This window comes from Oryza sativa, chromosome 4 (genome assembly GCF_034140825.1).
Source record: "Oryza sativa Japonica Group chromosome 4, ASM3414082v1".
Lineage (NCBI taxonomy): Eukaryota > Viridiplantae > Streptophyta > Magnoliopsida > Poales > Poaceae > Oryza > Oryza sativa.
The window spans coordinates 26,180,753-26,200,829 of record NC_089038.1 but is presented as its reverse complement, the minus strand read 5'-3'; the positions used below and the strand labels follow the sequence as shown (position 1 = coordinate 26,200,829).

Below are 20,077 nucleotides of genomic sequence, written 5' to 3'. Positions count from 1 at the left end.
TCAGACCGGACTACTTTGTAACGGCTAGAAAACTAGCCATTACAGGGCAATCATTGAGCCCACTCAACCTGGTCGGTCTGACCGCAGTGTAGTGACCGGTCAGACCGTCCACGGCTCGGTCTGATCGGTTGCAGCTCTAGCGGCTCTGTATCGCCACCAAAACCCAGACCAGTCCAACAGACCAGTGGGGCCGGTCAGACCGGCCTAACCACGCCGGTCAGACCGGCTAACAGGCCCGGTCAGACCGACTTAGGGCCCACGGTCAGACCGCAGGTCACTTTTTAGCTCAACCGACCGTTAGTAAAACGGCGATATCTCTTGACTCGGGTCTCGAAATTTGGCGTTCTTGGACTCTATGGAAAGCTTATTCAAAGGGCCATCCAAACCATGAAAAAACCATCCAAGAAACACAACTTAAGTCAAGGATAAAGGGCTCACACTCCAAAGGATATCCACCGGACATACCCACAAGATGTCACTCACTCCTATTGGACATGCCCACTTCTCTCTTGGTTTAGGACTTGAAAAAACTCATCACACTTGGCTAGACAAGCCCACCAAATGCACCTACATGCATATGAACTAATATGGCACAAGATCATCCACAAGCTCGCTTCATAGACCCCTCTTGATAGTACGGCGCCTATCTAGCAAATCTGGTCTACACCAAACACCAAGACCGGGAAAAGACTAAGAAAACATTCTTAGCTACATTATATCTTTGCCTTGCGCCATCCATCTTAGGGTCAAGCTTGAGTCGAGATCAACACTAGTGACCATTTGATTCAACCATGTTTATACCAAGGTATTTACCATCATTTGTCAAGACTTTCTTCTCATCACAAGCTTGATTTCATTCTTTGCCAACATGGCGATGTCCTTGGCTTGGTGACCATTAACCCATGGTGTCATCCATTAGCCTCATCATAGTGGGACCTATTCCTTTTCACATCTCAAAGGAGAACATTAGTCTCAACAAATCGGTTGTCATCCTTCACTTGATGACTAACCGGTTGCATATGAAAGATATGGATATATTTGTTGAGTATTCATTTACACCACAAGTGTCATATACTCGTATGCAAGCTCAAGTGCAAAAATCCAATATGAATAATAGGTGAATAACATGGATCTAGAACATGCACAATAAATGTATAGGATTCGCTCCCCCTAAACATATGCATACAAATAAATTTACAAGAGAGGCGAGTGTATGCATAAGTAGTGAATAACCAATGGGGTTTATCCTATACACATAGAAAAGGCATGTAGCAATGATAAAGATAAACAAAAACACATACCTACATGATCTCCATGTTCTCAATGTAAAGGAGACTAAATAAGATAAGGCTCAAGTAAACATTAGTCTCACACTTATATAACAATAACATGGAAATCATATATATGAACCTATCAAAAAGTAGGAGATAAGAAGTGATACATATCGCTTTATCTCCATGAATTTTATCCTTGTCATGATTAAGGTCCATCACCAAAGAATGCATATCTACCATATCTCATTATCGGGAAATAACTTTGTTGAAAACTTATGTAAAAGAGAGGTTAATCCCATAAACATCGGTTTATCATCTATCACCAAAGCAACAATTACACAAATTGTTTAATCCAAGATTTTTCAATCTTTTCTCTCTTTTGTGATAGATAATAATCCGATATAAACAATACAAAGAGATGAGATGAAAGATAATTTCAAATCAAGGTAGAGATCTTATAATGAACCAAATATAGAATAAGCTCCCCCTCAAGATGTGCATATATATGGATATGAAGTAATGCATATGCACACAATCAATCAAGATCAATGAGGAAGCTCACACTATATTTTGGATCCACAAGAGAGACCAAGTTAGAATATGTGAAGTTTAATACATACCTCCCATCATTTTTACTTTCATATCTAAATAAGACTAATCAAGGAAAGGCTCATAAAAACGTTAGTCTCATATAATTAGATTTGTCATTAATCACCGAAACCAAATTAAGTCACTTGAACTTACAAATGTCTCTGATTCAGTTCCTCCATCCCTCAAGGATGGTAAAATCTCTCACTATAATAAACTCACCCATGGTTTAAAATTCCGGAACGAAATTTCGGTTTTATCGGACCCTCTAATATAATATTATTTTGGCTAAATTTTTTTATTGTTTCTACTTTTTTTTAATTTAGCAATATTTGTTTGAATTTGACCAAATTTTGTTTAAAAATTCAAATAATTTTGGACCAAAGTTTCCAAAATTTCGGAGAATTTTAGCATATCGGCAACCCCCGATACAAATTGAGAAAACGAAATATTAAACCCTGAACTCACCACGATTTTGCTATATATTTGTCGAAAACTGGTTAATGTAAATATACTATAATTATAATGTAATTGCATCGTAATTTACATGTAATGACAATGCAACTTGTATTTACTTTTACATAATTTTAAATCGTTGGATTTGTTTTAATATTTGTATAAGAAGGAAGGAAAAAAATCACAACATGCGTATGGGTGAGGACGTTCTGTCCTGAGACGTATGCTTCATATAATTAACGTGTTATTTTGAGATTTTTAAAAGTTACATCTAAGTTGTATTGTAGGTATATACAAGTTATAATATAATTACAGTACGATTATATTGAATCTATTAAATTTTTATAGGAAAATTTATAAGTCACCAAGAGCCTCATCCATGTATCTAGCTGGGATGAGACTCCCCAAACAAACATTGTGTAGTTTACAGTATGACTCATATGCCAGTATCATAATTACAAACTACGTAAAGTTAGAGGATCTGTTTTCATCCAGCTGGCCACCGCCACAGACGGAAACAGGCTACTGAACTGCAACCACAAAGGCGCCCAACTTAAGCTGCAGAATCCGTCAATCTGACCCGCGCGTAACAAGAAGCACGTTGACGGAACGACTCTGAATCACACAGATCGACCGGATAAACGTAGCCATACCGTCGATGGTCCGGTGACAAATTAATCAACTTGACGTGGAGATGAAATCTCCTTTCCTGTCTTATCTACTGGCCAGGCACGATCGCGCGAACAGCGACACGTCCCTCGTCCGTCCACAGTTGGATGATAGCAATTCTCTACCCTTTTCAACTGGTTCTTGTCGGAAAAGGTTCCGTGCTACCCGTTTTCCCGATGGTCCTCCAATTTGTCAAAATCTATCTGATGGTTTTCCGTTAATTTGCCTATGATCGTTTCCTGCATGCTCGCCTATCCCCCTCTTAATTAACATCAGATTATAATATCCGGTTCTTGTCGTAGAAAGCTCCGTGTTATCGTTTATATTCCAATAGTCGGTGAATTACTGAATTTTTCAATTTTCATATCTGGTTGTTTGATGTTCGCTTATTCCCTTCTGAATTAACTGCAGATTGTAATATAATTTCCACGTCTTGATAGTTATGGTCACGACCTTCCTCCTTCATATCCACGCAAGTTTAGCAACGTGATCAACGCGAGAATACGGAGAAATCACGGTACAAAATGGGTGACGATCTCTAGACCGACCAGTCTGGAGGAAAAATGTTCATTTAACAAACGTCTTAAACAGGGAAACCGCATATGCATGTATCATGTATGGATAGATCCCTTGATGGGCTTCTCTACCTGCGCAGTGTGATCGATTAATCCCAATTCTCAAGCACGCAAGCGACTTCTAGTAGTTACATAAAGAGAGAACTACGGACGTAGTAAATGTTTATCTGAAGCTGAAAAATCAAAACACTTGAGCACAACAATATTTCCTTAGATTTTTCGGCTGCGTATATCAACATGTAGATTTTTTTGGTGGGACTCTCTCTCTCCACCGCTCGCTGTGGAGCTGGACGGGACGCCGGCAAGACGGAGTGGCAAGGCGCCGACGACGAGGAAGAACCGACAACGGCGACCAGATCCGGCGCCGGGATGCACGGATCCGGTACCCCCATGGCCGGATCTACTGCTCCGGGCGGCAGCGACCCGGGTCGGCAAGTCGCGGCGTCGGCAGCGTGGAGGTGGCGGCGTCGGCGGCCGGAGGGCGGCCTCGGCGGCGTGGAGTTGGCAGCGGGGCGGAGGTCGCAGCAGCATGACAGTGGCTGCGGCGACAAACGGCGGGCGTGGCCAGATCTGGCCGAACGGCTGGCGGCGGCGGCGGCGGCGGCTGGTGAGGGCGGCGACGGCTGAGGCAACCGTTGCGGTGGCTGGCGATGGCGGCGACGACTGAGGCAGCCGCGACAGCGAGGTGGCGGCGGCGGTTGAGGCAGCCGCAGCTGTGGTGGCGGCTACACGCGGTGCCGACCGTGGATGAGGGGGAGGAGGCACGGTGGCCTCGGACGGCTAGCCGAGGGCGTTGCAGACGGCTGCATCTGGCCGGCTCAGCAGCGTTTGGAGGAGGGGTCGGAGACCGGCTAGGCGCAGAGAGGCACAGCCGATGGCAGCGAAGGCCGGCTCGGCGCGAGAGGTGCGGGCAGCGGAGATGGAGGCCGGCTTGGCGCGAGAGGCGCGTCTGATGGAGGGAGGCCGGATTGGCGTGAGAGGCGAGTCCGGTGGAGGAGGCCGGCTCGGCGCGGCCGGCGGTGGAGGAGGCGACCTTGGTGAGTGGAGGAGCTGCTGGTGGGTCTGGCGTGGTCTTCGACGCACGAAGGCTAGCCGGCGGAGGGCGCCGGTGCAGGGGTCCCACATGTCGGCGGAGGTTGATTGGTGGTGGAGCATCGGTGTGTTAGCTGTGGTTTCGCAGGTGGTAAGCGGTAGGTGAAAACCCAGCCCAGCCTTGATGGTTAATTCCCCCTCCTGAGGGCGTTGTCGTGTTGTCTCGCCCCTCAAGGGTGGTTGCCGGGCGAAAGCCCAGTCCTGGCTCCTTTGAGCCTTGACGGACGGCGGCGGCGGTTTTCCGTCGCTTCTCTTCTTGAAGACGTTGTTTTGGCACTCTCTTGCTGTGTGGCGATCTCGTCTGTGTTCCTTTGTTGGTCTAGCGGCGGTCGGTCACGCTTAGCGGCGGCCGGTCCGGTGCTAGCCTTCTCCCAGACTTGTGTTTAGGCGCTGTCGATGTGTGGGTGGTGGTATATTTTTTCTTTTTCCTGGTTTCGACCCTCCAGGGTTATAATCTTGTAATTTTTTCCTGCTCTATCAATAGAACTTCGCACCGTCTTATACGAATCGTTCAAAAAAAACATGTATATATATATAGAGGCTGGATATCTACCCATTATCTAATAAAAGAATCCCTTAAATTTTAAGACATATATACCACACGAAAGTGTGTAGCTAGGTATACTGATAGATAGTATTGCTTCGATCGTATTTATTGATTATTTTCACTATCTAAAAATACGCATTTGCTTCGTAAAAAAAATGAGGAAGAGATGATTAACACACGCAAGATCATATCGTACTATCTAGTTGATGGGACTCTGTATTTGCATCTGAATTTTTTTTCACCCTCTGTTTTTTTTAAGAAAAAAGTGACAAAAGTTTTGTCTCGTATATATTGATAGACAAGGGACTTTTCACCACTGTATTTGCATCCATGTAAGCACGGTTCAACTGTCCTGGTTAGCTTCTTCCACCCGTGCGCGCGTGTGCATGCAGCAGGAGGAGAAGCTTCTTCTTCATTAGCTTTTACGTGTGGGCTTCATTACATGTTGGCTGTTGTATTCAAGCTAAAACCACGTCGTCTCGTCCATCCAGTCGTCAATCGATTCTCTATATAAAGTCCAGACAGGTCGATCGATCGTTGGGGATAGATATATCGTGCGAGCTTTTTCTCGTCTGCCGCACACGTGTTGTACTATACCCCTTTGTTGGGTTCTTTGCCTCATATAAGGTTAGAAGAAGGTTAGAAGAGGCTAGATATAATCAGCATTGCAGCCTTCGCGACAAGTTCAGAAGATATATGGCAGGAGGCAGTAAGACGCGGATCCATGCCTCGCTCGTTTCCACTCTCCTGCTGCTGCTCCCATTGGCGTCTGCGATCCACAGGAGCGACTTCCCGGCGTCGTTCCTCTTCGGCACGGCCACCTCCTCGTATCAGGTCGGTTTTTCTCGCTCCGTCGCTCGCTTCCTCGCCGATGATTCATTCTCTCGATGCAGATATCCAGCGGCAGACTCTTGGCTGGCTGGAATGCTGGATTTTTGTAGGATCTAGAGGCCACCGACAGTCCGAAATGGTGGTGTTCTAAAAGAACTCTTATCATGAACACTTGGATAGGAGTAGCCGAGTAACAGTAGCACACCTACCTGCAAGGCTGCAACCGCTAGAATCTTTAATTGGCCCTCAATTTGTTGTGGCCTCAATCTTAGGTGATGTTTGGATATAGGGAATTAACTTTAGTCTCTATATTTAGACACTAATTTAGAGTATTAAATATAGACTACTTACAAAACTAATTACCTAAATAAAAGCTACTTTGCGAGACAAATTTTTTAAGCCTAATTAATCCATAATTAGAGAATGTTTACTGTAGCATCATATAGGCTAATCATACATTAATTAGGCTTAATAGATTCGTCTCGTGAATTAGTCCAAGATTATGGATGGGCTTTATTAATAGTATACATTTATATTTATAATTAGTGTCCAAACATCCAATGTGAGTCCTATCTAAACAGGGACTTAGTAGTAGGTCCCAGTCCTGGCGTGTCCTTCAAAATAGCAGTAATCAGTACGTACTACCTCAGGTTATATAATTCTCGATATTATGTGGTATTCAAAATATATCTTTTAATCTTATTTTTATATTAATATATATATATATATATATATAATAAATTAATATATTTCTATTTTTATTATAGTACTTTGTATGACAAATCTATATATGTTGTTTAGTGTCTCTAAATTAGATATTTTTAAAATCATTGATTAAAAAATTTGAATCTCAATTTTGTTTAAAATGTCAAGAATTATGAAATCATAGGGAGTATTTCAGCGCCGTAGCGCCCGTTCCGTCGTGGCGCCTAGCGGGAAAATTATCTCTTAAAAACCCTAATTGTGAAATTTGTTTCTTTGCTTGTCGTCTAGTGTCCGTGCCATCTTAAGATCTCAAATCCCCGATCTATCGTCAAGTTCATTTCCGAATCCAATCCTTCCAAATCAAATCCCTCCGCAAAAGTCTATTTTGCCTCACCCGGGGTCGATGGGCCGAATCTCTCTCGGCCCATCTCCCCCTCCCCTCCCCCGGCGCGCGCTCTCTCTCTCTCTCCCTCCCTCCCCCTCCCCTCCCCCGGCGCGCTCCCTCTCTCCCTCTCCCCCCTCCGCTCCGCCCGCGCGCTGCGCGCACGTGCGCGTGAGCCGCCCGCGCCGAGCCGAGCCCTCCTCTTCGCTCCCTCGCTGCCGCTCCCCGCGCGTCGTTCGCGCGCGCCCGCCCGCGTGGTCGTCGCCCGCGTCGCGTCTGCGCCGCCCGGCCCCGCTGCCCTGCCGCGCCTGCAGCCGCTCGGCCCCGCAGCCAGCGCGCGTGCCCGAACCGCGCCACTCCATCCGCCGCGCCTCCCGTTGCAAGCCGCGCGCGCGTGCCGAGTGGCCGACCGCCTGGTCGCCGCCGTCGTCAGCGCCTGCCCGCGCCTGTCGCCCGTGTCGCCGCTCCGCTCCACACCGCCCCGCCGTCATCGCCGTCGTCATCGCCTCGGCCCCGCCACTCCGCGCGCAAGCCGCCAAGGGACGGAGGCTGAGCCCTCCTCCCTCTACCGCGACGCCCCCGCTCCCCTCCTCCTTTTCCCAAAGAAGAAAGGGGCGAGCCCCCCTTTCTCTCCCTCCTTTTCCCCTTTTCCTCCCGCCGGCGTTATCCTCCCTCCGCCCTGTCGCCGATTGGACGCGAGCGCTGAGCGCCAACTCGCGCCTTGACCGCCCAAGTCGGTTCCAAACCGACATTGCCGCACTTAAAGCCCAGGCGCCCTCCCTCTCTTCTCCTCCCATCGCCATTGTTGCCCCTTCCGAGCTCTGTCTCGCCTCCGCCGTTCATCGCCAAGCGCCGGGAGAGCCGGTGCGTTCGTGGACGCGGAAGGGGACTCCGGGCGCTCGTCTTCCTCCTCTTCCCCAGCCCGAGGCCGGAGAGAATACTCCCGCGCCGTCGGCCTCTCGTCACAGCGCCCCTCCTCATCTCGGTAGTGCCTCCCTCCGTTCTTCCTCCTCGCTCCATCTCTCCCCCTTAGTTTTCGGTGGTAGCACGAGTAGCCTCCCCGTAGCTAGCCGGCGCCGCCCCGACCGTTGCCGTCGCTCGCCGTGTGCTCCCCGCCGTCGCCGCCCAAGCTCCGTAGCACCCGCTCGTCGCCGGCCTCGCTCGGCGTAGCTCCGCCCAATCCGACGCTAGCAACGGATTCCCGTAGCCGCGTAGATGCTCTCACCGCCGGGAATTGGCCCCTCGTGGCCTCGTCGCCATTTCCCCCTTTGCTCTCTGCCGGTTGCCGCCGCCGAAATCCGCCGCAGACGGGCTCCCTCCAGCGAATCCAAGCCGTTGGCTCGCTCCCTCTCCCTCTTCCTCGTCATCCCGGTGTACGCCCCGTCGCCCCTCATCGTCGCAAGGCGCCCCGGAGAAACCGCCGCCGCCCGCCGTCCATTCGCGGCCGGCGCCTTCGTCTTCCTCCCGCCAGCCCACGTGGCAGCCACGTAGGCGCCACGTCGGCGCTAGCTCAGCCGAGATCGGGTCGGGCCGACCCCGGCCAGCCCCTCCCGTGCGCGCGTTCCACCGCGAGCCGTGAGGCTGCGCGTCGGCCCGCCGCATCCGTTCCTCCGCGGACCACGCGCGTGCACCGCGTCCCTCCCCAGCCCGCGCGCGTGCGCCGCGTGCTCGCTCCGCACGGTGAACCGTGTCACCGACAAGCGGGTCCCACCCGGGACCGCGCGCGGTGAGCCCGGTCCACCGGCTCTCTCTCCTCCCTCCCGCGCGCGCGACCGCCTTGGGCCGGCCGGCCCATTAAGCTCGGCCGGACCGCCCCAAATTCTCTCGGGCCGCGCCCTAACCGCCGAGGAAAAGTCTATATTCCCTCCCTCTTTTCTTTTCTTTTCTTTTCTTTTCCAAAAAGGATTTAATTAAATCCTTTTCCTTTAGACCAAAAATCCAATAATCTTAGAAATTCAATATCTTCCCAACCGTGAATCCGTTTGACTCCGTTCAACTTCCAAAATTCCTCAAATCTCGAGATCTATCTAATGGCACGCTTAGAGGTCATTAATAGGGCTTTATTTTCACCGTTTGTTGAGTTGTCCCGTTTCGCGTGTAGTTTCGGAGCCCGAAGACCCACAGTGCGAGGATTTCGAGGATCAAGTTCCAGATCTCGAGCAAGGCAAGCCACCTTTGAACATCTTGAGCCTATATTTGAAATCTAATTATGTTGCTTGAAAAATATTATGCATTGATAGGACCGCACTTAATCTGTTAGTCCCATCTGCAAGGCAGATTGGCGGACCTACCTAGTTTGTTGCATTTGATCCTTCCTATGTTAATTGATATATCATGTCCCCTTGTAACCATCTAGATTGCGCCTCGATATTCGTGCACCCTGTGCGAGTATCGACGGTTGCCTTCAAACTTAAAATCTGAAAAACTTCTTGAGTAAAACTTGGGTTTTACAAAAGACTTGGAAAACCCGACACCTGGGTCGGTGCTTGCGAACTAAATGAATTTCCAAAACCGCGGACCGGGGAACGTACCGGGTGTACGGTTTCCCGCTCTCGCACTTAAGGACCGATTCCTTGGAATTTCATCCAAACATAAGACAAGTACGACCACATGGGTGGAATGGGACACCCCTGGCTGAGTAACTAGCTTATCAGGGGAGCCTTGATGCCGAGAGACATGTGGATTCGCCGGGGTGGTGTCGGGGAGGACCCCTGGGCTTCCTGGCACAGTATGGTCTGGGACCTAACCTGTTGTTGGTCTGGGACCCCTCTCGTCGGCATATGGTAAACCTGTGTCGGCTTTGGAAATGCCTTGTCATGAAAGCTTGGAGGTCTCCCGACGTGGCTGATCCCCACGGGCTGGGTGATCCGGGTTAGTAATGTCGTGTGGGTAAAGTGTACCCCCTCTGCAGAGATTAACAAACTGTTCGAACAGCCGTGCCCACGGTCATGGGCGGATGTGAGGTGATTCCTAGCGTAGTTTTGTTTGACTACTGCTTGTGAAATTGCTGTTGTGGAAAGGGGTTCGATGTTTGAAAAATCTGCAGCTGAAGGGATCAGCTAGGCCCGGGTGGCCGTTTGAAAGTTGTTGGCCCGGATGGCCGTTTAAAAGTTGTTGGCCGGGTGCCAACCTTGAACAATTTTAAAGACTGATACATAGCACAAACTCCGACCGGACGAGACGCACTGTCTCATCCGTGTCGTTTGAGAAGCACTCACTTAGTTGTTTTCAGAAAAGAGTTCAAATAAAATCAATTGCAAAAACAACAGCCTTTCCTTGAAGCCTGCATTAAACACTTAATTCCCATGGCTTGCTGAGTACTCCCATACTCACCCTTGCTCTATATAAATAATCCCCCCCAAGTTGCTGAAGGAGATGAAGCGGATCCTTCTGATGAGGAGTTCTTTCAGGAGCAAGCCGGCTACGATGAGTTTTAGGGTTTCGGCCTAGTTCCCAAGTCGCGCCTGTGTCGTATGGTCCAAGTCCTGGCTTCCGTTTCCCTTTTGTAATGCAGTTGTGAGCTCGGGATCTGTCCGCAGCCCAACATGACTGTACATCTACTCTATAATAAAGAGACCTCTGTTGCTGTGATATTCTGTCTCCCTGTGATACCAGCACTGTTTCCTGGGACTGGTATCGAATAACAGGTTAATTTGGAGCGTCACGGGCTAGTTTCGGTCGGGACTAGTTCGGGGCGTGACAATTAAATATAGACTACTTACAAAACTAATTACCTAAATAAAAGCTACTTTGCGAGACAAATTTTTTAAGCCTAATTAATCCATAATTAGAGAATGTTTACTGTAGCATCATATAGGCTAATCATAGATTAATTAGGCTTAATAGATTCGTCTCGCGAATTAGTCCAAGATTATAGATGGGCTTTATTAATAGTATACATTTATATTTATAATTAGTGTCTAAACATCCAATGTGAGTCCCATCTAAACAGGGACTTAGTAGTAGGTCCCAGTCCTGGCGTGTCCTTCAAAATAGCAGTAATCAGTACGTACTACCTCAGGTTATATAATTCTCGATATTATGTGGTATTCAAAATATATCTTTTGATCTTATTTTTATATTAATATATATATAATAAATTAATATATTTCTATTTTTATTATAGTACTTTGTATGACAAATATATATATGTTGTTTAGTGTCTCTAAATTAGATATTTTTAAAATCATTGATTAAAAAATTTGAATCTCAATTTTGTTTAAAATGTCAAGAATTATGAAATCATAGGGAGTATTTCAGCGCCGTAGCGCCTGGTACAAGCCTCGTGGAGAAGCAATAGCTAGTCCACGAGGCTCATACTTCAGCGCCGCAGCGCTTGGTACTCGAACCTCGGTAGTGGGGCTGGAGTTTTGACCTCCTTCAGTCTACAATTTTTTTTCTCATACGAGTTAAAGAAGAGGATATAAGGAAACACTAAGTGGCACATAATTAATTAAAATATTAGCTATATTTTTTTAAAAAAATAAATTAATATGGTTCTTTTCAAGCAAATTTTATATAGATAATTTTTATGAAACATATACCATTTAACAACTTGAAAAACGTGTGCATGAGCAACGTGAAAATAGAAATAAGAAAAATAGAGGGAAGACCACACAGCTTAATCACCTAGGTGAGGCTCTAGATTAATGAAGAGGGTAAAGTGGGACCGAATTTTAAACAGGTCGTGTTTTTATTACTCTCTCTGTCCCAAATTATAACACATATATTTTTTTACATGATCTTTAATAATATACTTTGACCAATATTTTATTTCATTCTATAGTCCCAACAAATATGAAATTAGCATAACATGAAAGTACTTTAAAATATGAATATAATGATATAACATGCATAATACTTATTATATATATATATATATAGTTAGTATGATTATTAGTTAAAAGCTACAAAGTTTGATTTTCTTTTAAAATAGGACAGAGGGAGGGAGTAATATTTTTCTAGACGAGAGGGGTTGGAGAAGAAAACTCCGACCCACTTATTAATGCTCATATATATATATATATATATATATATATATATATATATATATATATATATATATATATATATATATATATATATATATATATATATATATATATATATATATATATATATATATATATATATATATATATATATATATATACACGGTGTACCGTACTGAGTACAATGTTTTTCTTTTTGTTTTAGATTGAAGGTGCATATCTAGAAGGCAACAAAAGTTTAAGCAATTGGGATGTGTTCACTCATCTACCAGGTATGTTATTAACTCTGATTATTGTACGTCATCTTGTCATCTATAAAATAAAATAATTAAGCCTTACTTTCTCTGTCCTATAAAAAATTAACCTAGTACTAAATGTGACACATCATAATACTGCGTATATATACTTCTATCCAGGTTGGTTATATTAGAATGTGTGTCACATTTAATACTAGATTCGTTTTTTTTATAAGACGGGGGAGTACATCTCTTTTGAGGTGCCCATAATTTCCTTGTTGGATGGGCCCAATTTGAACTGCAGTATGGGCCTTCCCACGATGGCCCAGGGGATCGTTGACTTCTAAATTAGACATTAAAATACTGATAAAGGAAATTCTGCCGAGATAAGGCCCAGTGAAATTTCGAATTTAATTTCTAGGTAGGGAACGTATAAAAACATGATTTTGATGAGGGATCCGTACGGAAAGCCGCAAAGGATACGTGAACATCCTATGAAAATCCATTCATTTTTACTGCTTATTTGGTGCACACTACTGCAAGCGCCAGTCAAAAAGAAAAAAACACCGGAACGAGCGGTCATGTATATATAAACTGTATTTTTCGAGGTAAGAAGTATATATAAAATGTATGTGTTTCAGGAAATATCAAGGATGGAAGCAACGGAGATATCGCGGATGATCATTATCACCGCTACGAGGTGCAATGCAATTAAGCAAACACCATATTGAATTTACAAATCCTGTGCTTGCCTAAACTGAAATGGTACTGAATATTTCCTCTTTACAGGAGGACGTCGAGCTGATGAACTCCCTCGGCGTAAATGCCTATAGATTCTCGATATCATGGTCCAGAATCCTTCCAAGTGAGTTGAGTTGTTTCCATAGCTAAGTTTTCCCAGCTGACCAACTCTGACTGAATACAGTATCACCTCAATCCTTTGCTTAATACAAAATTTTCATTATGCATTTGCTGAGCATAGAAGGGAGATTTGGTGGAGTCAACCCAGCGGGCATTGATTTCTACAACAAACTTATCGATTCAATTTTACTGAAAGGTATCGATCGATCATCACCATGTGTCCATGTGCATTACAAATTACAAATTACTACTTCTTCTTCCCATAGTCCCATATTTCATCTCTGAATTTAATTCCTGATACATCTACCCATACAAATTTGATCACCTTTATTTTTTGCTGGAGCAGGAATACAGCCATTTGTCACCCTGACACACTACGACATCCCACAGGAGCTCGAAGACAGATACGGAGCTTGGCTCAACGCCGAGATACAGTACGACGCGCGAATATTTCCCCAATCAGACAACAAATGCCATGGATTCGAATTTTTAAACCTCGCATTTTGACTGGTTGGCTGGTTGCGATCAAGTTGTGAGATCTTCTTTCTGTGCATTCCAGGTCGGATTTCGGGCACTTCGCCGACGTCTGCTTCGGCGCGTTCGGCGACCGCGTCAAGTACTGGACCACCTTCAACGAGCCCAACGTCGCGGTGCGGCATGGCTACATGCTCGGCACCTACCCGCCGTCCCGCTGCTCGCCGCCGTTCGGCCACTGCGCCCGCGGCGGCGACTCACACGCCGAGCCCTACGTCGCCGCCCACAACGTGATACTCTCCCACGCCACCGCCATCGAGATATACAAGAGAAAGTACCAGGTTGGTGATCGATTCATTCTTGGTTGGTTGATTATTCCGTCGGCGTCAGCCATCAGGTGCATCACCAATTCACCATGGACGCCGACACTCGACGTATACACCGGGGCTTTGCTTGTGGTTGTGGTTGTGAACTTGTGATGATGAACACAGCTAAATTAGCTTATTCGTTGACACTTCCTCTCTTTCTTTGCTCCGTTGCGTGCAGAGCAAGCAGAGAGGAATGATTGGCATGGTGTTGTACAGCACCTGGTACGAGCCGCTGAGAGATGTCCCCGAGGACCGGCTTGCCACCGAGCGAGCCTTGGCGTTCGAAACTCCGTGGTACTACTACGAATTATAAGATCACTCGCTCCATTGCAGTGATTGAACGTGCTCGTAAAAAAAATGTGGATTTGTTCTGAATCAACAGAGGTTTTCTTCCGATTTTTGCCTGTATGTACTCTTGCAGGTTTCTTGATCCACTGGTCTACGGCGATTACCCACCGGAGATGCGCCAGATTCTCGGCGGGAGGCTGCCGAGTTTCTCGCCGGAGGACAGGAGGAAGCTGCGGTACAAGCTGGACTTCATCGGGGTGAACCACTACACGACCCTGTACGCCAGGGACTGCATGTTCTCAGACTGCCCACAGGGGCAGGAGACGCAGCACGCGCTGGCGGCTGTCACTGGAGAGAGCAACGGGCTTCCCATTGGAACTCCAGTTAAGCATAGTTTCAATAAGAAATCAACATCTATAGATGCTTCGAGGGGATTCGGAGATTAAAACTCCGAACCCCTTGAGCCATTTTTGTCCTTTAACGATGTCAGGGACGGTTGGAAATTTAGGATTTAAGGGGTTAAAGAATGTACTTGCAGACAGCGATGCCCACTTTCTACGTGGTACCGGACGGGATTGAGAAGATGGTCAAGTACTTCATGAGAAGATACAACAACCTGCCAATGTTCATCACAGAAAACGGTACGACAGAACAGAGTGACTGAACAGTTGTACTACCCCTACTAGTTGTGCAGTTGCTTTTTATTTCTGTTCCATTTACATGTTCTGAGAAGATTTGTTGCGCTGAAAAATGATTCAGGATACGCGCAAGGTGGAGATAGTTACACCGACGCAGAGGATTGGATTGATGACGAGGATAGGATAGAGTACCTGGAAGGCTATCTCACAAAACTTGCCAAAGTTATCAGGTCAGTTGGAATATTGTGCATATTGCCAAGTTTATACATGTGGATGTCAAATCTATCTATCTATCTATCTATTATATTATTAAAACAGTTTTGAAAGGAGGCACCACGTTTGCTGTGAGGACTAAAAATTCCCACATTAATCGGAGAAAAAGAAAAAAAAAGAAAATGAGAGTCCAAGTAGAAATACAATCTAAAAATAGCTGAAATTCGGAATTAAAAAATAAGCAATATTGAAAGAAGTTTCCATATAAGAACCCAATACGAGATTTATCAAAATTCAAAATAAAAATAAAATAAAAACCAAAATTAGAAAAGGAAAGAAAAGTCCAAGTAGAAATACAATTTAAAAATATCTGAAATTCGGAATTAAAAATTAGTAATATTGAAAGAAGTTTCCATTTAAGAACCCAATACGAGATTAATCAAAATTCGAAATAAAAATAAATTAAAAGCCAAAATTAGAAAAGGAAATGCGAGTCCAAGTAGGAATACAATTTAAAAATAGCTGAAATTCGGAATTAAAAATAAGGAATATTAAAAGAACAGTCCATATAAGAACCCAATATGAGATTAATTAAAATTCGGAATAAAAAGAAAAATAAATCCGAAATTAAGGCAAAAGAAAATAAAGAAGAGTTCAAGTAGGAATACAATTTAAAATTAGCTGAAATTCAGAATTAAAAATAAGCAATATTGAAAGAAGAATCCATATAAGGACCCAATATGAGATTAATTAAAATTTCAAATAAAAATTTAATAATATCCAAAATTAGAAAAATTAAAAGAGAGTTCAAGTAGAAATACAATTTTGAAACAACTGAAGTTGAAAATAAGAAATAAAAACATTAAAAGAACACAATATGGTATTAACTAATTTTTTTAGAAAAAATAAATTCTGAAATTAGATAAAAAAGATTTCAAATAGGAATAAAATTTATAAATAACTAAAATTTGTGATAAAAATAAAGACTATTGAAAGAAAAGACCATCTAAAACACACGACGAGATAAATTAAGTAACAGGCCTATAAATAAGTAGAGTTGGTGGCGGTTGATATGGCATATAAAAATTGTTAATGAAACACCAAATAGAATCCTAATGACGATTAAAAGGAGGGACGTCATGTAGGACGTGAAGCAAACAAGTAAAGCGGTTGCCGTGACTTCTAGAAAGTAAAAAGAAAAAAAACCACATTGATAATTATTTTTGATTTTTAAAATCTTAATGACAATAAAAAAGAGAAGTAGCGGGCGGGGTGTATAAGAGTACAGTTGCAGAGCCTCCGACGGTTGACGGGACTTCCAGAAAATAAAAAATAAATTGCAACGATAGTTATGTTCGATTTTTAGAATCACAATGAAAATAAAGAGTAGGCGGCGGACGAGGGCTGCAGAGGGGCATAGTGGCATCGTTTGATGGGACTTCTAAAAATTATAAAAAATAAAACTACAAGTCCAATTTTTAAAGGTTCGGAACTTCTAAAAAGTTAAAAAAAAACCCAATGATAATCATGTTCGATTTTAAAATCTCAATGAAAATAAAGAAGGGAGGCAGCAGGCGAGCCGTAGAGGAGCATAATGGCAAAACCGCTGACGGTATGGCGGGACTTCTAGAAAGTAAAAATGAACCCAAACTATAATTATGTTCGATTTTTAAAATCTCAATGACAATAAAGAGAAGAGATAGTGGACGGGAGTATAATGGCAATGTTTGACGGGACATCTAGAAATTATAAAAACAAAACCCAACGTGACAATAAACTCTAAAAACTATAAAATCCAAGTTTTAAAGGCTCCAAGAATAATAAATAGAAATAGTGATAGATCGAGTAAGCAAATAAAGAAGGAGATGACATAAGAGGTAGCAACTGGTGTGATTTTAAAAACTATGTAATTAGAAACACGAGGATGATAAGGTTTGGTCTTTTAAAGTCTTAACATTGAGATAGCTCTTTAATAAATTTTAAGTAAAATTATACTTAAAAAAATATATGATTTTTTTCTGCTAGCCGCGCAAATTGCGCGGGCTACCCAGCTAGTTATATTATTAAAGAAATAGAAAAAAGAGCCTCCGCGTTCGCTCTCGTGGTCTAGAAATTCTCACATTAATCGAAGAAAAAGAAAAAACAGAGTCCATATAGAAATACAATTAGGAAATAGCTGAAGTTCGGAATTAAAAAATAAGGAATATCAGAAGAGGAGACTAGAGTCCATATAAAAATATAATTAGGAAATAACTGAAATTCAGAATTAAAAATAAGGAATATTAAAAGTAGAGTATAGAGTCCATATAGAAATACAATTATGAAATAACTGAAATTCGGAATTAAAAATAAGGAATATTAGAAGTAGAGTATAAAGTCCATATAGGAATTTAAAAATAACTAAAATTTGGAATAAACATAATAAAATTAAAATTAGAGTTTAGAGTCCGTATAAAAATACAACTTATAAATAACTAAAAATTCAAAATTAAGAAAAGCATGGGAATAAGAGTTTAAAGTCAATATAGGAATACAGTTTAGAAGTAACTGAAATTTGAAATTAAAAATTAAAGAATATTGAAAGATGAGTTTAGAGTCCACATAGAAATACAATTAGAAATAATAAAAATTCAGAAATAAAAATAAATAATATTAGAAGAAGAGCATAGAGTCTATATAGAAATACAATTTACAAAAAATTCGGAATTAAAAAAAATATTAAAAGTCGAGTCTAGAGACCATATAGGAATATATATAATTTACAAATAACTAAAATTTGATATTAAAAATAATTAATAACTAACACGTATATAAAATACAATATGAATATTACACATTAATAGTTTTGTAAAGTTATTGCAAAATTTAAAATCATGTTGTCATTTTAATATATTTGAATAATATAATGAGAAAACATATATGCTATTATATGAGAGAAAATATAATGATGCTAACCGCATAATATGCGCAATTGAGGCTCACATGCTTTGCTACTAGGGACGGAGCTGATGTTCGTGGCTACTTCGCCTGGTCCGTCGTTGACAATTTCGAGTGGTTGTTTGGGTACACCCTTCGATTTGGACTGTACTACATAGACTACAGAACACAGGAAAGATCTCCAAAGCTATCTGCGCTGTGGTACAAGGAATTCCTCCAAAATCTGCATGAAAATCAATAGATAAAGTTGTACTTTCGAATTTAAATAGGGTGTAAAATGATAGTAATTCGTGTAATGATGTAACTGTAGTACTGTACATTAGTACATAATGTTGATTAGAATGGATACATGATATCCACCTATATATATCCAATTTATTGGACAATTTACTGTAAACTATCAAATTTAAAAAATGTGGTTCGACGTGCCTAATAAATTTAGCTAATACATACTCCAATACGGAGTATATATTTTTCATGTAACTTATTTTATTATATGGAGAATGTCCATCGTCGAGTACCCTATCCAATATGAAAAATCGGACTTCTGATCCAACACAAAAACGGGGCACCCTTCCACTCCTTGCTGCATGCGGCACATGCATCACCTTCCTCACACCCACCCTTTCATCATGCACTGCCTTTCTCCCACCTATAGATGACTCTCTTTTCTCCTCCACATACTCTTCTCTACATGTTTGCAGTTCTTAAGTACCAAATCTCAAATGATTTTTATTGAACTTTTTTTCGACCATACCATTGTATTTGTTAGAATAAATCTTTATAACAAGATCTCGCATAATTATATTCTGATAAAAATATATGTGCTTCAACCGTTAAGATTCGATGTTTCATGTGAAAAAAAGTGAATGTTTTAAGTGGAATTGTGATGTTGCATATTTTAGGTTTTCTTTTAAAAAAATTTTCTGATGTTTCAAGTTTGGACTCGATGTTTTATGTAGAGGTTGTTAGTGTTGTGGTAAAATTTTTAAGTTTAGACACATGCACTTATATAAATGAGAAAATTCCATGTGTACTATTAAAACTTTGCCCCTATAAATACGCAACCTTCGAAAATTGGACCATCATAATATAGTGTATTCCTCACTACTGAAAGAATAGTTATCCATAAACACAAGCATCTGTATCGAGTTTATGACTACTTAACCCGGATAGAAAGATTTCACTTTAAGAAACCAAACCAATTAAGTTTATTTTTTATTTTTTAAAAAATAAGTTTATTTTTAAATATTGCCTTTTTTGAAATATTTTATCAAGTGAGTTGAAATATTGTATTAAGTGATAAAATATTTTTTTAGAAGCGATGGAACAATGTGTACCCGATTTAAAGTCATCCCGGACTTATCAATTTCGATTAGAGATGACAATCTCTTCTTACAAGTGTAATAGTATAACAATTTAAATTACCAAAGGGAAACTTATTCCCTTGGTTGTAGGGCATACATGCGCTTATCTAAAGTAGGAGTATTTGGCAACAGAGTTATATTTGGTCATAAATCACGTTCAGTTTTGCGAAGAATCTAAAATACTCGGTACTATAAGACATAATTAATCGGAAGAATATATAGATCGGGCGCCCGATTGATTTTTCCGATTTCTTTTAAAAAAATCAGATGGTCAAATATTTTAGTTGATCAATGAGTGAAACATCAATTTATATACGGTGAAACCAAAAAATGAACAATTGAAACATTTAAATTTTTGTGAAACATAGTGAAAATATGTGTTGAAACATCTTACTATCACATATGAAACAATGAGTTTTAACGTTTTAGAACATATGTTTTTCTTTCATCAGAATATAGTCATACAATATGTTGTTGTAAAGATTTAAATATAACGAATAAACTAGTATGATTGAATCATATATTGGATAAATAATTTACAAGAAAAATTATTTGAAAGCTTGTTAAATGCATACATTGCACAGA

The 20,077-nt window shown here is 42.1% G+C and overlaps 2 protein-coding genes across 2 annotated transcripts; both read left to right on the top strand.

Annotated features, from left to right (window-relative positions):
• The first annotated feature begins 3,522 nt into the window (after positions 1 to 3,522).
• LOC136356351 (uncharacterized) lies at positions 3,523 to 4,931 on the top strand. Its single transcript, XM_066310112.1, has one exon. The coding sequence runs from the start codon at positions 4,437 to 4,439 to the stop codon at positions 4,758 to 4,760; it is 324 nt and encodes a 107-aa protein (XP_066166209.1). The 5' UTR covers positions 3,523 to 4,436; the 3' UTR covers positions 4,761 to 4,931.
• Positions 4,932 to 5,647: 716 nt separating this feature from the next.
• On the top strand, positions 5,648 to 18,608 carry LOC4336391 (beta-glucosidase 18-like). Its single transcript, NM_001419666.1, has 12 exons — positions 5,648 to 6,035; positions 12,316 to 12,382; positions 12,988 to 13,046; positions 13,136 to 13,211; positions 13,329 to 13,403; positions 13,554 to 13,641; positions 13,767 to 14,022; positions 14,228 to 14,343; positions 14,471 to 14,720; positions 14,876 to 14,978; positions 15,097 to 15,205; positions 18,186 to 18,608. The coding sequence occupies exons 1-12, from the start codon at positions 5,898 to 5,900 to the stop codon at positions 18,364 to 18,366; spliced, it is 1,518 nt and encodes a 505-aa protein (NP_001406595.1). The 5' UTR covers positions 5,648 to 5,897; the 3' UTR covers positions 18,367 to 18,608.
• The last annotated feature ends 1,469 nt before the right edge of the window (positions 18,609 to 20,077 follow it).

What these genes read in the sequence shown, in the direction of transcription:
- LOC136356351 (XM_066310112.1), top strand. Translation starts at nt 4,437, where the DNA reads ATGGCAGCGAAGGCCGGCTCGGCGCGAGAGGTGCGGGCAGCGGAGATG.
- LOC4336391 (NM_001419666.1), top strand. Translation starts at nt 5,898, where the DNA reads ATGGCAGGAGGCAGTAAGACGCGGATCCATGCCTCGCTCGTTTCCACT. An exon ending in ATGGTCCAGAATCCTTCCAA is followed by an intron (nt 13,212 to 13,328) that starts GTGAGTTGAGTT and finishes TGCTGAGCATAG; the next exon opens with AAGGGAGATTTGGTGGAGTC. An exon ending in TATACAAGAGAAAGTACCAG is followed by an intron (nt 14,023 to 14,227) that starts GTTGGTGATCGA and finishes CGTTGCGTGCAG; the next exon opens with AGCAAGCAGAGAGGAATGAT.